Source organism: Littorina saxatilis, linkage group LG16, assembly GCF_037325665.1.
Source record: "Littorina saxatilis isolate snail1 linkage group LG16, US_GU_Lsax_2.0, whole genome shotgun sequence".
NCBI classification, from domain to species: Eukaryota; Metazoa; Mollusca; class Gastropoda; order Littorinimorpha; family Littorinidae; genus Littorina; species Littorina saxatilis.
The window spans coordinates 51,844,994-51,862,433 of NC_090260.1; the positions used below are offsets into that span (position 1 = coordinate 51,844,994).

Consider the following 17,440-nt stretch of genomic DNA (forward strand, 5'->3'; position numbering starts at 1 on the left):
TGTAATTTTTGAGTTCTCCCTATATAATTCCTTAAATGCACATTGTGTTGCAATCCATACAATGTAATTCTTTATCTTAAATGCTTGAATTTGTATTTGTTATGTCCGTCTGTCTTTATGTGTTGTATAAAGGATATGTTGGAAGAATAGGCTTTGCCTAAAACCTTTATCCTTTTGTAATACAGTTCTGAGTCTGAGTCTCTCTCTCTCTCTCTCTCTCTCTCTCTCTCTCTCTCTCTCTCTCTCTCTCTCTCTCTCTCTCTCTCTCTCTCTCTCTCTCTCTCTCTCTCTCTCTCTCTCTCTTTTTTTTTGTCCCAGAGAGTTTTAGACACACCTTGGAGGAACAAGAGGATTTATTTCTAACTACAAACTTGGCCAGCTTGCAGTCATAGTGCTTTTCGTGCTTTTTGACTTTTACGCATTTTGACACTGCGCTGGTTTCTATCTTGCATTCTGTCTTTATTTTCTTCTTTGTTTTCTGGAGCTATGCGAACCCATGAGTTGTTATGGAAAAGGACGGGCGCTGTGGCCTAGTAGAAAAGACATCGGCCTCCTAATCGGAAGGTCGTGAGTTCAAAGCCCGGCCGCGACCGCCTGGTGGGTTAAGGGTGGAGATTGTTTTGATCTCCCAGGTCAATTTATGTGAAGACCTGCTAGTGTCTTAACCCCCGTCGTGTGTACACACAACCACAAGACCAAGTGCGCACGGGAAAGATCATGTAATGCATGCCAGAGTTTGGTTAAATACCCAGCATGCTTCCCCGGTTTACGTCAAATATATCTTTACGTCATTTCCTTTCTGTCTGACATCTATTCCAAATCTCAAGATCTCTGTTGGACATGAAAAATCAAGGGAACTGAAACACATGTTCTTGTGAGATTGTTCTGAGAAAGTCAGGTAAATGATTGACTGACCCAGGTCACATGATGCTTTGACTGACAGACCCCTTTGCGGCTGTCTAATTTGCGGTATCGGTTAGAAAATGGTTTTTTGGTCGAAATTAGAATGTAATAAATCCGATGACTGTTAGCAAATGAAAACAGATATGTCTCACACATGATATCAGCATGAGCCGGTAGCTGTCTTATTTTTTGACATGTCTGAAATCATTTGTTAACAGTCAGCATATTAGAAATTACAGTTGTAGTACCTTATATAATTACCTCCCAACATTTGTGTTCAAACCGATCATATGAATGTCTAACAAGTCGAGTGTTACACGCTGAGTTTGGGTAGTCTTTGCAGACTGTACTTTCTCCTTGCACTGTCTGTGTTTCGTTTCTCTGTCATGTTTCTCCTCTGGAAGCAGTAAATCTAGCACGCGTTCTTTTGCAGCTGTGTTGCCTTCACTTCGCTCTGTTACAGCTGTGTTGACTTGCCTTCACTTCGCTCTGTTACAGCTGTGTTGCCTTCACTTCGTTATGTTACAGCTGTGTTGCCTCCACTTCGCTCTGTTACAGCTACGTTGCCTTCACTTCGCTCTGTTACAGCTGTGTTGCCTTAACTTTGTTCTGTTACAGCTGTGTTGCTTTCACTTCGCTCTGTTACAGCTGTGTTGCCTTAACTTCGTTCTGTTACAGCTGTGTTGCCTTAACTTCGTTCTGTTACAGCTGTGTTGCCTTCACTTCGCTCTGTTACAGCTGTGTTGCCTACACTTCGCTCTGTTACAGCTGTGTTGCCTTCACTTCGCTCTGTTACAGATGTGTTGCCTTAACTTCGTTCTGTTACAGCTGTGTTGCCTTCACTTCGCTCTGTTACAGCTGTGTTGCCTTCACTTCGCTCCGTTACAGCTGTGTTGCCTTCATTTCGCTCTGTTACAGCTGTGTTGCCTTCACTTCGTTCTGTTACAGCTGTGTTGCCTTCACTTCGCTCTGTTACAACTGTGTTGCCTTCACTTCGCTCTGTTACAGCTGTGTTGCCTTCACTTCGCTCTGTTACAGCTGTGTAGCCTTCACTTCGCTCTGTTACAGCTGTGTTGCCTTAACTTCGTTTTGTTACAGCTGTGTTGCCTTCACTTCGCTCTGTTACAGCTGTGTTGCCTTCACTTCGCTCTGTTACAGCTGTGTTGCCTTAACTTCGTTCTGTTACAGCTGTGTTGCCTTCACTTCGCTCTGTTACAGCTGTGTTGCCTTCACTTCGCTCTGTTACAGCTGTGTTGCCTTCACTTCGCTCCGTTACAGCTGTGTTGCCTTCACTTTGCTCTGTTACAGCTGTGATGCCTTCACTTCGCTCTGTTACAACTGTGATGCCTTCACTTCGCTCTGTTACAGCTGTGTTGCCTTCACTTCGCTCTGTTACAGCTGTGTTGCCTTCACTTCGCTCTGTTACAACTGTGTTGCCTTCACTTCGCACGGGTTTGCCCGCGTCGTGGATGTTGACCAGGACTGATAAGATCAGCTGATGCCGATAGAATCGGGACTATAAACCAGAAGAGTGTATTGAAGACCAGTCGTTTCTTTTTACATTTAGTCAAGTTATGACTAAATGTTTTAACATCGAGGGGGGAATCGAGACGAGGGTCGTGGTGTATGTGTGTGTGTGTGTGCGTGCGTGTAGAGCGATTCAGACCAAACTACTGGACCGATCTTTATGAAATTTGACATGAGAGTTCCTGGGTATGATATCCCCATATGTTTTTTTCATTTTTTTGATAAATGTCTTTGATGACGTCATATCCGGCTTTTCGTGAAAGTTGAGGCGGCACTGTCACGCTCTCATTTTTCAACCAAATTGGTTGAAATTTTGGTCAAGTAATCTTCGACGAAGCCCGGACTTTGGTATTGCATTTCATTTTGGTGGCTTAAAAATTAATTAATGACTTTGGTCATTAAAAATCTGAACATTGTAAAACAAATATTTTTTTATAAAACGATCCAAATTTACGTTCATCTTATTTTCCATTATTTTCTGATTCCAAAAACATATACATATGTTATATTTGGATTAAAAACAAGCTCTGAAAATTAAATATATAAAAATTATTATCAATTTTTTTTTCGAAATCAATTTAAAAACACTTTCATCTTATTCCTTGTCGGTTCCTGATTCCAAAAACATATAGATATGATATGTTTGGATTCAAAACACGCTCAGAAAGTTAAAACGAAGAGAGGTACAGAAAAGCGTGCTATCCTTCTCAGCGCAACTACTACCCCGCTCTTCTTGTCAATTTCACTGCCTTCACCATGAGCGGTGGACTGACGATGCTACGGTCTTGCTGAAACATTGCATTGCGTTTAGTTTCATTCTGTGAGTTCGACAGCTACTTGACTAAATGTTGTATTTTCGCCTTACGCGACTTGTTTACATTTAGTCAAGTTTTGACTAAATGTTTTAACATAGAGGGGGGAATCGAGACGAGGGTCGTGGTGTATGTGTGTGTGTGTGTGTGTTTGTGTGTGTGTGTGTGTGTGTGTGTGTGTGTGTGTGTGTGTGTGTGTGTGTGTGTGTGTGTGTGTGTTGAGCGATTCAGACTAAACTACTGAGCCGATCTTTATGAAATTTGACATGAGAGTTCCTGGGTATGATATCCTCAGACTTTTTTTTTATTTTTTTTTCATAAATGTCTTTGATGACGTCATATCCGGCTTTTCGTGAAAGTTGAGGCGGCACTGTCACGCCCTCATTTTTCAACCAAATTGTTTGAAATTTTGGTCAAGTAATCTTCGTCGGAGCCCGGACTTCGGTATTGCATTTCAGCTTGGTGGCTTAAAAATTAATTAATGACTTTGGTCATTAAAAATCTGAAAATTGTAAAAAAATATTTTTTTTATAAAACGATCCAAATTTACGTTCATCTTATTTTCCATCATTTGCTGATTCCAAAAACATATAAATATGTTATATTTGGATTAACAACAAGCTCTAAAAATTAAATCTATAAAAATTATTATCAAATTTTTTTTTGGAAATCAAATTAAAAACACTTTCATCTTATTCCTTGTCGGTTCCTGGTTCCAAAAACATATAGATATGTAACGTTTGGATTAAAAACACGCTCAGAAAGTTAAAACGAAGAGAGGTACAGAAAAGCGTGATATCCTTCTCAGCGCAACGAATACCCCGCTCTTCTTGTCAATTCCACTGGCACTGCCTTTGCCACGGGCGGTGGACTGACGATGCTACGAGTATACGGTCTTGCTGCGTTGCGTTGCGTTCAGTTTCATTCTGTGAGTTCGACAGCTACTTGACTAAATATTGTATTTTCGCCTTACGCGACTTGTTTTCATTTATGTAAATAACTAGCACATTAACGGAACGTTTTTAGGTTATAATTATAATCCTCACAGTAATTGTTGTCTGACATTCCGCAATGGAAAAATACCCTTCAAAACTTCTCCAAAATGTATTTTTCCCAACTGTGCCTCTATATACATGTATCAGCTTACAAAAAGTACGCGGCTGTTTTTTGTCCCCATTAAAACCAACGATGAGTACATCACGACCCGGATGTGCAGCAGTGTGAAACGTCACGAGGGTCCGGGTACACGTATCGCGTGGCCGTGCTGAAGCCTTTATCTTGTAAAGACCAGTGTCGTCACAGCTCAGTCTGTGTCTCTACCAACCTGTCGTCAACACGTGTTGCAGGCAGTGTAGTGTTTAGATGTAACCCCGTGTCTTCGCCCTGTGGGAAATAGTGTAGTGTTCGCCCGAAAGTCTAAAGTGTGATCCTGACGAGTCCTGAGAAAGGAACACTGACTGAAGCTAACGAATCGTGAGAATGAAACACTGACTGAAGCTAACGAGTGGTGAGAAAGAAACACTGACTGAAGCTAACGAGTTGTGAGAAAGAAACACTGACTGAAGCTAACGAGTTGTGAGAAAGAAACACTGACTGAAGCTAACGAGTGGTGAGAAAGAAACACTGACTAAAGCTAACGAGTTGTGAGAAAGAACCACTGTTTGGAGCTAACGAGTGGTGAGAAAGAAACACTGACTGAAGCTAACGAGTCGTGAGAAAGAAACACTGACTGAAGCTAACGAGTCGTGAGAAAGAAACACTGTTTGGAGCTAACGAATTGGGGGGATAACTGTGGATTGCTTTGTTCACAGGTAAGAGTGAGCAAGTGGATTTGACTCATTTAACCTTCATTGTGTTTTCGAGTACGACGACAAATAAACATGTATGCATCTTTAAATCATTTGGAATTTTTGCTTAAGACTAGTGTAAATAAACTTAGCAATGATTGTGACATATTTTGGACACCCAATCAAAATTTAATATTAATTCGTTTAATTTCATTTAAGGCCACAAAAAGGTCGGAAGGTAGGCAATCACTTTTTTTTCTTAATAGCAGAGCAACCAAGCGTGTAGCACTCGCAACCGAAGAAGATGTCGCCATTGTTGTCATGGCAAGCGTCTCTTGGGCCTTTTTAGTAGAAGGAGTTATTTCCCTTGCATCGTCTGTCGTCTGCATGACGACTCAAGCGCTTTCGCTTTCAACAACAACAAAAACAACAACAAAATCAACAACAACAAACAACAACAAACAACAACAACAAACAACAACCAACAACAACCAACAACAACAAACAACAACACATGACAACAACCAACAAACAACAAACAACAAACAACAACCAACCAAACAACAAACAACAAACAACAACCAACCAACCAACCAAACAACAAACAACAAACAACAAACAAACAAACAACCAACAAACAACAACCAACAACAACAACAACCGACAACAACAACCAACATCCAACAAACAACAACCAACAAACAACAACCAACAACAACAACAACCAAAAACAACAACCAACAACCAACAACAACAACCAACAACAACAACCAACAACAACAACCAACAACAACCAACAACAACCAACAACAACAAACAACAACAACAAACACAACAAACACAACAAACAACAACAACAACAAACAACAAACAACAACAACAACAACAACAACAACCAACAACAACAACAACCAACAACAACAACAACCACAACAACCATTAACAACAACCAACAAACAACAACCAACCAACAACCACCAACAACAACAAACAACAACCACCAACAACAACAAACAACAACCACCACCAACAACAACAACCAACAACAACCAACAACAACAACCAACAACAACAACAACCAACAACAACCAACAACAACAACCAACAACAACAAAACAACAACAACCAACAAACAACAACCAACAACCAACAACAACCAACAACAACAACCAACAACAACCAACAACAACCACCCGACGGTAAGTCACAATTCAAATATACAAAAGGACACGAGTGGTCACTGCATACAGGTGGTAGAACACCAACTCTTTTTACCAAGTTAGGACACGGAGTTAATACCAGATCAATTATAGTTGACGAGGTATCGGTTATTCGAGTGGGTTCTGATATCAACTGAGATAAACTGTTTAAGTTCATTAATTCCCGCAGATGAAACGGGGGGTTAACAGTACAATTAGCGTTGAGATCACCAAAGATAATAAACTTATGTGGGGTATTCATGGCAAGTTGAACGGAATCGTTGATAAGAAGCCAATGGTCGACGGTTGCACTCGGTGGTCTATAAAACACACCAACGAGAAGAGTATCTTGACCCAACTTAGTCTCAATCCAGATCGCTTCCAAATCAGGTATACACAAGTCGATCCTCGGTTTGCAAATCAGATTACTATTTACATAAACGGCTACGGTCGGGAATTAAATGTCTGTCAAATAGATCACTATTTAGATTGCTAATCCTCAATCTAAGTCTGCAATGGATAATTTCTGATTTTCGATCAGATGTGTATCTGTACGAGGGAACAACAGAATCATCAGAACTAATACGTTTTTTAGATAACCCAATAGAATCAAATTGTTTCACAGTATCTGGAAGCTCATTCCACAGGGAAGTTGAAGACAGAAAAAATGATTTTTTATACAGTTCAGTTCGAGAGTGGGGAGTCTGTCTGTCAAGTGGTCTTCGTCTATGGTAAGGGTTCACAGAAGCAACGAGAGGAGGCAGACGTTCTAGTAAGTATGGTGGCACGCGTGCATTAACTAATTTGAAATACAAAATCAATTTGTGTCTTTTTCGCCTCTCCTTCAGTGTTGTAAATCCTGATTCATCGTACAATTTTTGGTGACTCGTGCCACGAACTGCACCTATAATGGTTCTTATGGCATCAAGATGCAAGTTTTCTAATAAAGTAGCTAATCTGTCAGAACAGTTATCCCAAATGACGTCAGAAAAATCAAAATGGGGAATAATAAAAGATTTATACATAAGTTCAAGTGCCTTTCGGCTAAGGCGATACTTATAGGACCGAAAACATGAGAGAAGAACACGTACTTTAGATATAATTGACTGAACATGTGATTCCCATTTGCAGTCGCTCTGAATCAGTACACCAAGATGTTTGTGAACGTGGTTTTCTCTCAGAATTGTTCCATCAAATACAAGAGGAAGGGTTTCAGGCATTCTATTTCCAGAAAAGGTCATCAAATCTGTTTTTAAATTATTGAAATTAACTTTCCATTTTTCCGCCCAGTGTGCCATTTTGGCTAAGTCTGCATTTAAGATCTGTGTCCGCGTGTTTGCATCATTTAGAGATAAATACAAACTGGTATCATCAGCAAAAAGTTTAATGACAGATTCGATATTAATGACAATATCGTTAATGTACACAAGGAACAACAAGGGCCCCAGAACAGAACCTTGGGGAACACCTGAACAAACACGTCCGTATGTCGATTTCCTGCCTTGGATAACAACGGCTTGTAATCTGCCTGTCAAATAATCTTCAAACCATTTTAATAAAACACCTCTTATGCCTATAGCATATAATTTATGCAACAAACCCTTGTGCCACACTCTGTCGAAGGCTTTTGATATATCACAGAAAACAGCCTGAGTCGTCAACTGCTTATCTAAGGATTGGCACAAATCGTCATACATACTCAACAACTGAAAACTAGTTGAATCACCAGGAATAAACCCTGACTGAGAAACCGTTAATAAATCATTCTCTGTGAGATATCGAAAAACATGGGCTTGAACACATTTTTCCAATACTTTTCCAATGCAACTGAGTAATGAAATCGGACGATAGTTACTGCAGTGTTCTTTTTCACCTTTCTTATAAATGGGATTCACATGAGCTACTTTCCAAATTTTCGGAAACTTTCCCTCAGCCAACGATCTCTGGAAAAGGGTTGCAAGCGGATTTGAAATAATACAAGCAGCAAGTTTAAGAAGTTTATTGTGAACCAAATCAGGACCTACTGCTTTCCTAACATCGAGGTTGTTTAGAACAGCGTACACCATTTCGGTAGTTATCACGAGAGGACTAATGGAAATGGGCTCTTCTTCAACTGGTGGAACGTCATCATCATGACCTTGTATATGCGACTGTCGTAGAAATGCTTCATTAAAAACCTCGGCTTTGTCCTCTGCAGAGTAATACACAATTCCATTGCTTTCAATGGGCGGAATCTCATTTGTACTCATTCCTTTCTTTTTCAAAAAAGAGTTAACTACCTTCCACCAGTCTTTATTGCCAAAATTATGAGGTGACACTATTCTATTTTCTAGTTCCCTAATGTGCTCTTCTTTCCTTTTTCTTATAACATCAGTCAAATTATTTCTCAACCGTCGGAAAAGAGACCAGCACCATACAGTATCCAGACGTTTGGCTAATGCGTGAATATATTGCTTTTTCCTAATCAACTTTTTGATTTCCTCGGTGATTCATACAGCATCGTGTCCGTTCATTGTCACTACCTTTACAGGCATACATTCTTTAGCTATCATCATTAACTTATCAGAAAACATTTCAGCGGCGTCATCAACGGATTCTAAATCGACTATATTATTCCAATCTACACTTTCCATATCTTGCAACGACTTGTCAACATCGATTTTGGAATAATTATATAGTGTTTGTTTGAATGAACTACCCGACGGTAAGTCATAATTCAAATATACAAAAGGACACGAGTGGTCACTGCATACAGGTGGTAGAACACCAACTCTTTTTACCAAGTTAGGACACGGAGTTAATACCAGATCAATTATAGTTGACGAAGTATCGGTTATTCGAGTGGGTTCTGATATCAACTGAGATAAACTGTTTGTGTTCATTAATTCCCGCAGATGAAACGGGGGGTTAACAGTACAATCAGCGTTGAGATCACCAAAGATAATAAACTTATGTGGGGTATCCATGGCAAGTTGAACGGAATCGTTGATAAGACACCAATGGTCGACGGTTGCACTTGGTGGTCTATAAAACACACCAACGAGAAGAGTATCTTGACCCAACTTAGTCTGAATCCAGATCGCTTCCAAATCAGGTATACACAAGTCGATCCTCGGTTTGCAAAACAGATTACTATTTACATAAACGGCTACGCCGCCGTGGGAATCCCCGGGCCTATCACGTCTAACTGGAGGGTGGTAACCTTTTAAGCAGATGCAGTCTTGGTCAACTTTGTCCGACAGCCAGGTCTCAGATACAGTTATATCAAACTTCCCCAATTCAGTCTCAAGGAACGGTGTCTTATATTGAAGACTGCGAGCGTTTACATGAACAATAGAGATCCCATCCCCTCGGGTTGTGCTTGGTCCAGGATTAGGATGGATATCACCACACATAAACAACAATAAGCAAATTGCAATAGATATGGTTTGAGATGTAAAATTCACAACAACAACAACCAACAACAACCAACAACAACAACCAACAACAACCAACAACAACCAACAACAACAACCAACAACCAACAACAACAACAATAACAACAACCCACCAACAACCAACAACAACAACCAACAACAACAACCAACAACAACAACCAACAACCAAACAACCAACAACCAAACAAACAACAAACAAACAAACAACAAACAACAACAACAACAACAACAACGTATTGTGACACGTTTTGTTCCCGTCACTTCATTCAAACGTGTTCTGCCTGAATTATGTACGTTTTTTGTATTGGTATCCTACGTTTTTTGTATTGGTATCCTACGTTTTTTGTATTGGTATCCTACGTGTTTTGTTTTGGTATCCTACGTTTTTGTATTGGTATCATACGTTTTTGTATTGGTATCCTACGTTTTTTTGTATTGGTATCCTACGTTTTTGTATTGTTATCCTACGTTTTTTGTATTGGTATCCTTGATTTTGACTTAGCTGACGACTACAGTTTGAAAAGAGTATGTACGGGACGCACGAGAACGGAAATTTAGTGCGTCCCGGGACCCGCTCTTTATAGGTCGAGTGCGTCCCGAGACCCCCTCTATGAATGTCTAGTACGTGATTTCGGCTTCTAGTGCGTATAGGACGCAGGGACGCGCACTTTGGGGAGCCCTGCTCGTTGTAATGTGGTGTGGATGTTTCAGGTGAGACAGGGCGAGAACAATGGCGAGCCCTGCTCGTTGTAATGTGGTGTGGATGTTTCAGGTGAGACAGGGCGAGAACAATGGGGAGCCCTGCTCGTTGTAATGTGGTGTGGATGTTTCAGGTGAGACAGGACGAGAACAATGGCGAGCCCTGCTCGTTGTAATGGGGTGTGGATGTTTCAGGTGAGACAGGGCGAGAACAATGGGGAGCCCTGCTCGTTGTAATGTGGTGTGGATGTTTCAGGTGAGACAAGGTGAGAACAATGGGGAGCCCTGCTCGTTGTAATGTGGTGTGGATGTTTGAGGTGAGACAGGGCGAGAACAATGGGGAGCTCTGCTCGTTGTCACGTGGTGTGGATGCTTCAGGTGAGACAGGGCGAGAACAATGGGGAGCCCTGCTCGTTGTAATGTGGTGTGGATGTTTCAGGTGAGACAGGGCGAGAACAATGGGGAGCCCTGCTCGTTGTAATGTGGTGTGGATGTTTCAGGTGAGACAGGGCGAGAACAATGGCGAGCCCTGCTCGTTGTAACGTGGTGTGGATGTTTCAGGTGAGATAGGGCGAGAACAATGGGGAGCCCTGCTCGTTGTAATGTGGTGTGGATGTTTCAGGTGAGACAGGGCGAGAACAATGGCGAGCCCTGCTCGTTGTAACGTGGTGTGGATGTTTCAGGTGAGATAGGGCGAGAACAATGGGGAGCCCTGCTCGTTGTAACGTGGTGTGGATGTTTCGGGTGAGACAGGGCGAGAACAATGGCGAGCCCTGCTCGTTGTAACGTGGTGTGGATGTTTCAGGTGAGATAGGGCGAGAACAATGGGGAGCCCTGCTCGTTGTAATGTGGTGTGGATGTTTCAGGTGAGATAGGGCGAGAACAATGGGGAGCCCTGCTCGTTGTAATGTGGTGTGGATGTTTCAGGTGAGACAGGGCGAGAACAATGGCGAGCCCTGCTCGTTGTAACGTGGTGTGGATGTTTCAGGTGAGACAGGACGAGAACAATGGCGAGCCCTGCTCGTTGTGATGTGGTGTGGATGTTTCAGGTGAGACAGGGCGAGAACAATGGGGAGCCCTGCTCGTTGTCATGTGGTGTGGATGTTTCAGGTGAGACAGGGCGAGAACAATGGGGAGCCCTGCTCGTTGTAATGTGGTGTGGATGTTTCAGGTGAGACAGGGCGAGAACAATGGCGAGCCCTGCTCGTTGTAACGTGGTGTGGATGTTTCAGGTGAGACAGGGCGAGAACAATGGGGAGCCCTGCTCGTTGTAATGTGGTGTGGATGTTTCAGGTGAGACATGGTGAGAACAATGGGGAGCCCTGCTCGTTGTAATGTGGTGTGGATGTTTCAGGTGAGACAGGGCGAGAACAATGGGGAGCTCTGCTCGTTGTCACGTGGTGTGGATGTTTCAGGTGAGACAGGGCGAGAACAATGGGGAGCCCTGCTCGTTGTAATGTGGTGTGGATGTTTCAGGTGAGACAGGGCGAGAACAATGGGGAGCCCTGCTCGTTGTAATGTGGTGTGGATGTTTCAGGTGAGACAGGGCGAGAACAATGGCGAGCCCTGCTCGTTGTAACGTGGTGTGGATGTTTCAGGTGAGACAGGGCGAGAACAATGGGGAGCCCTGCTCGTTGTAACGTGGTGTGGATGTTTCAGGTGAGACAGGGCGAGAACAATGGGGAGCCCTGCTCGTTGTAACGTGGTGTGGATGTTTCAGGTGAGATAGGTCGAGAACAATGGGGAGCCCTGCTCGTTGTAATGTGGTGTGGATGTTTCAGGTGAGACAGGGCGAGAACAATGGCGAGCCCTGCTCGTTGTAACGTGGTGTGGATGTTTCAGGTGAGATAGGGCGAGAACAATGGGGAGCCCTGCTCGTTGTAATGTGGTGTGGATGTTTCAGGTGAGACAGGGCGAGAACAATGGCGAGCCCTGCTCGTTGTAATGTGGTGTGGATGTTTCAGGTGAGACAGGGCGAGAACAATGGGGAGCCCTGCTCGTTGTAATGTGGTGTGGATGTTTCAGGTGAGACAGGGCGAGAACAATGGGGAGCCCTGCTCGTTGTAACGTGGTGTGGATGTTTCAGGTGAGACAGGGCGAGAACAATGGGGAGCCCTGCTCGTTGTAATGTGGTGTGGATGTTTCAGGTGAGACAGGGCGAGAACAATGGGGAGCCCTGCTCGTTGTAATGTGGTGTGGATGTTTCAGGTGAGACAGGGCGAGAACAATGGGGAGCCCTGCTCGTTGTAATGTGGTGTGGATGTTTCAGGTGAGACAGGGCGAGAACAATGGGGAGCCCTGCTCGTTGTAATGTGGTGTGGATGTTTCAGGTGAGACAGGGCGAGAACAATGGGGAGCCCTGCTCGTTGTAATGTGGTGTGGATGTTTCAGGTGAGACAGGGCGAGAACAATGGCGAGCCCTGCTCGTTGTAATGTGGTGTGGATGTTTCAGGTGAGACAGGGCGAGAACAATGGCGAGCCAGCAGGGAGGTAGCGGAGCCATTCCGAAGACATCACGACAGGTAGGCCGCTGTCACCGTCTTGTATTGTCCATAATGTTTCCCATTGTTTTGTTTTGTCGGTCGTGGTGTCTTTTGCATACAGATTTGTTGTGCATAGCATTGTATTATACTGTCCAAATTATATTAAATTGTGAAAATTATATTGCACTGTCCAAGTTATATCGTATTATCCATTTTTGTTATTGTCCATTGCATTCATGTGTTGTCCATTGCATTCATGTGTTGTCCATTGCATTGTATTACCCATAGTATTGTATTATCGGTGGCATTGTATTGTCCATAACATTGTATTGTCCATAACTGTCATTATATTGTCCATAACATTGTGTTGTCTATAGCATTGTATTGTCCATAACATTGTGTTGCCCATAGCATTGTATTGTCCATAACATTGTGTTGCCCATAGCATTGTATTGTCCATAACATTGTGTTGCCCATAGCATTGTATTGTCCATAACATTGTGTTGTCCATAGCATTGTATTGTCCATAACATTGTGTTGTCCATAGCATTGTATTGTCCATAACATTGTGTTGTCCATAGCATTGTATTGTCCATAACATTGTGTTGTCCATAGCATCGTATTGTCCATAACATTGTGTTGCCCATAGCATCGTATTGTCCATAACATTGTGTTGCCCATAGCATTGTATTGTCCATAACATTGTGTTGCCCATAGCATTGTATTGTCCATAACATTGTGTTGCCCATAGCATCGTATTGTCCATAACATTGTGTTGCCCATAGCATTGTATTGTCCATAACATTGTGTTGCCCATAGCATTGTATTGTCCATAACATTGTGTTGTCCATAGCATTGTATTGTCCATAACATTGTGTTGCCCATAGCATTGTATTGTCCATAACATTGTGTTGCCCATAGCATTGTATTGTCCCCAGCATTGTGTTGTCCATTATAAGATGTTTGGTGGCTTGTTGGCAGACCAGCTTTTGTGTTGGTCCGAGGGGACCATATCGTCTTTTGTTTCATCTTTATCGACTAAGGCCGAAGGCCGTGGTTGATAAAAATGTAAGGCCGCGGTTGATAATAATGTAACAAAAGGCGATAACTATTCTCCCTGAGGACCAACACAAAAATGCAAATGATACTGAATGCAACGCAATTTGGACGTATGTGTTGTAGTTTACATAGACCGAACTGATCAATTTTATTGTATCGGTTTCAGTGTCATTATTGTATAATTTTGTACAACTTATTTCAATAAGGCTCCAGTTCTTACCACAACTAGGCACCCGTTTCTTTCGCTCTCTCTGTTTAACAAAACAGAAACTGCTTGTGTCAGCATAATATGTTTTGATTTTCTGGACAGATCTCGTCTTTCATGGTCTCTCGGTTGTAGAAATGACTATGAGGCCTGTCTGTTTGCTGTGTGAGTACACTGAACAATGTAGACATAGGGCACGTACATTCTCACGACAACAGGGGACACTGAACAGTGTAGACATACATCACGTACTTTCTCACGACAACAGGGGACACTGAACAGTGTAAACATACAGCACGTACATTCTCACGACAACAGGGGACACTGAACGGTGTAGACATACATCATGTACATTCTCACGACAACAGACAGAGGACACTGAACAGTGTAGACATACAGCACGTACATTCTCACGACAACAGGGGACACTGAACAGTGTAGACCTACAGCATGTACATTCTCACGACAACAGACAGAGGACACTGAACAGTGTAGACATACAGCACGTACATTCTCACGACAACAGGGGACACTGAACAGTGTAGACATACAGCACGTACATTCTCACGACAACAGGGGACACTGAACAGTGTAGACATTGAGCACGTACATTCTCACGACAACAGGGGACAGAGAACAGTGCAGATATACAGCACGTACATTCTTTTGACAACAGGGGACACTGAACAGTGCAGACATACAGCACGTACATTCTCACGACAATAATACTAATAATAATAAATGAGCATTTATATAGCGCAACATCATAACTTTACAATTATGCTCTTTGCGCTTGACACATTTAAAATTAAAACACAGTTATACAAGCATTTACATCTACATTCATAGTCAACAACGCTTAATTAAAAGCATACACCATCACACATACATTACAAAAGATTCTTCCACTAACTAAGTAATAAAAACATGAATAAAATAGGTAGTAAAAAACAAGGAAATACCAGCTGAATACCCTTAGTCAAACAGAACATGTTATCAACAATGCTGAAAACAGTCCTAGATGTTTATATACATTATCACTAAAACAACAAATACACTACATGTAGCCCACTGATGGACTGAGAAAACAAAATCAGGGGTTGTATTTCTTGAAGAGGTGCATTTTAAGTGCTCGTTTGAATGCTTGGGGTGACTGAGAGTGGCGGATGTGTAAAGGGGAGAGAATTCCAGTGTGTGGGTGCGCAGAAAGTAAAAGTGCGTTGTCCGTATGTTTTGGTTTTGGTGTGTGGAATGGTAAGGATGCGACAGTCAGAAGAGGCACGGAGTTGTCTTGCTGGAGAATAGACGGTGAGGAGTTCAGAGAAGTAAGCAGGAGACGAGCCAGAAAAGAAGTTAAAGCAGAAGGTGGACAGTTTGTAGTCAATGCGGGCTTGAATAGGTAACCAGTGCAGTGTGTGAAGAAGTTGTGTTGCGTGATCTCGTTTTCGTGCTTTAAGAATGAGGCGTGCTGCCGAGTTTTGGACTTTTTGTAGTTTATGCAGGAGGTACAGAGGACGGCCAGAGAGAAGAGAGTTGCAGTAGTCAAGTTTAGAAAGAACAAAGGCACAGACAAGAGTGTTAGTTGTTTGAGAGGAGAGTGTGTGGCGAATGGTGCTGACAACAGGGGACATTCGCATTGTACGTTGCAGGCGTGCTGCCAGTGCAGCAGGGAATCACGGTGCATCAGGCAAGGGGTGTGTGACTGCCGTGCGAACTGTACCCGCTGTACCAACTGTGCTGCTCAGGGCTGTACGAATCGCGCCGTTGATCTGGTACGTCTTGGGTAGCGGTGTACTCTCTCTCTCTCTCTCTCTCTCTCTCTCTCTCTCTCTCTCTCTCTCTCTCTCTCTCTCTCTCTCTCTCTCTCTCTCTCTCTCTCTCTCTCTCTCTCTCTCTCTCTCTCTCTCTCTCTCTCTCTCTCTCTCTCTCTCTCTCTCTCCATCACAAACTGCTGGGTGTTAATATCGATAACAACTTGTCTTGGTCAACCCACATAGAGCAACTTAGTAAAGTGGTGTCAAAAACAGTGTACCTCTTATCTAGAATTAAACACTTCCTGAACTGCCAAACCAGAAAGTTATTCTTCATTGCTCATATTCAATCTGTTATTGATTACGCATCCACTCTATGGGACTCCGCAAGTGAAAATTCCTTAAAACCACTCAGCAGATTACATAAAAGAGCGCTAAAAGTAGTATTACTAAAGCACACTACCCTCACAGAGTTAGACTACATACATTTAGGGATCTTACCTCTAAAGTCAAGACTGCTTTTTAACAAAGGAATCTTTATGCCTAAAACAAGAGGCGAAGCCCTCAAGGCTCCCGTAAGAAATCAACAAACAGTAACATAACACAAACTCACTCACTCCGTAACACACACACACAAACACACACACACACACACACACACACACACACACACACACACACACACACACACACGCACACACACACACAGTTAAAACTAACGCATCATATCAACTCCATGTATGATTTTCAAAAGAAGGCAAACAGATAAAATGACCAGGGTAATAGGTTAGGTACCTGCCATGTGGGCACTTTTTCCACTGCTGTCCTCAGTCCTATACTTTTCATCAAGACTTGTCACCATGCCGAGTAGATCTAAATTCGGAAGTCTTCATGTGGCTGAGGCATATATCTGACATAGCGTCGATCTTGTTGTAGGTTAACCTCCTTTCTGAAACAAATGGCAAAATGCGATTAGTTATGATGACTACAACCTACACAAATATAAACAGTGTTTTGAAACAGAATAGTCAGGTTATACAAGCCACTTTACCTATGCAGCATGGTAACCCTACAATATGCGAAACATGTCGACTGCAGCAGCCTGGTTCTTAAAATAATTCTGACGGTCAACACAGCCAGAAATGCCAACAAAGACAAGAAAGCTGTGGCAAGGTAAGCTTACCAAACGTTACATAGCGAATCATATGATAGTGCGTAAACAGCAAACAGTAGATCTACAATCAAAGAGAGGATCGAGTCTGGAATGAAACGCGATACAGATCTAGCATTCAAAAACTGTCTTTCACGTTCAAGGAAGTTGTTGCAAAGTACTTAAGACTTACTAAATTGTACAGACAAAACCATGACAGTGCATGTTTTGAATCTGAGGAAAAAATCGTGATCATTTTGACTTTGAGAACAGATTCATTCCGTTTCCTTATATCTGCATGTTCAAGTAAATGGTGGACAGTTTTTTTCGGGCAGAGTAAACTTAACTTGAGACTCTACTGCAAGTCTTGAAATTCACATAAATCGAACCACGAGCAAAGACATCCAAACATTACAGGCACTTTAGAT

At 42.4% G+C, this 17,440-nt stretch overlaps 1 protein-coding gene across 5 annotated transcripts in view; it reads left to right on the forward strand.

Moving 5' to 3' along the window:
* Window positions 1-4,718: 4,718 nt before the first annotated feature.
* LOC138951218 (uncharacterized) overlaps window positions 4,719-17,440 on the forward strand; it is a 30,266-nt gene continuing 17,544 nt past the window's right edge. Inside the window, exons 1-3 of one of the 5 annotated variants that reach the window (XM_070322880.1) lie at window positions 4,719-5,053; window positions 12,817-12,886; window positions 15,761-15,883. In XM_070322880.1, coding sequence (XP_070178981.1) covers window positions 12,836-12,886; window positions 15,761-15,883 — 174 coding nt within the window. In that variant the 5' untranslated portion in view covers window positions 4,719-5,053; window positions 12,817-12,835. The remainder of the gene's footprint in view (window positions 5,054-12,816; window positions 12,887-15,760; window positions 15,884-17,440) is intronic. The other 4 variants (XM_070322878.1, XM_070322877.1, XM_070322879.1 and 1 more) reach the window with 4 other exon arrangements.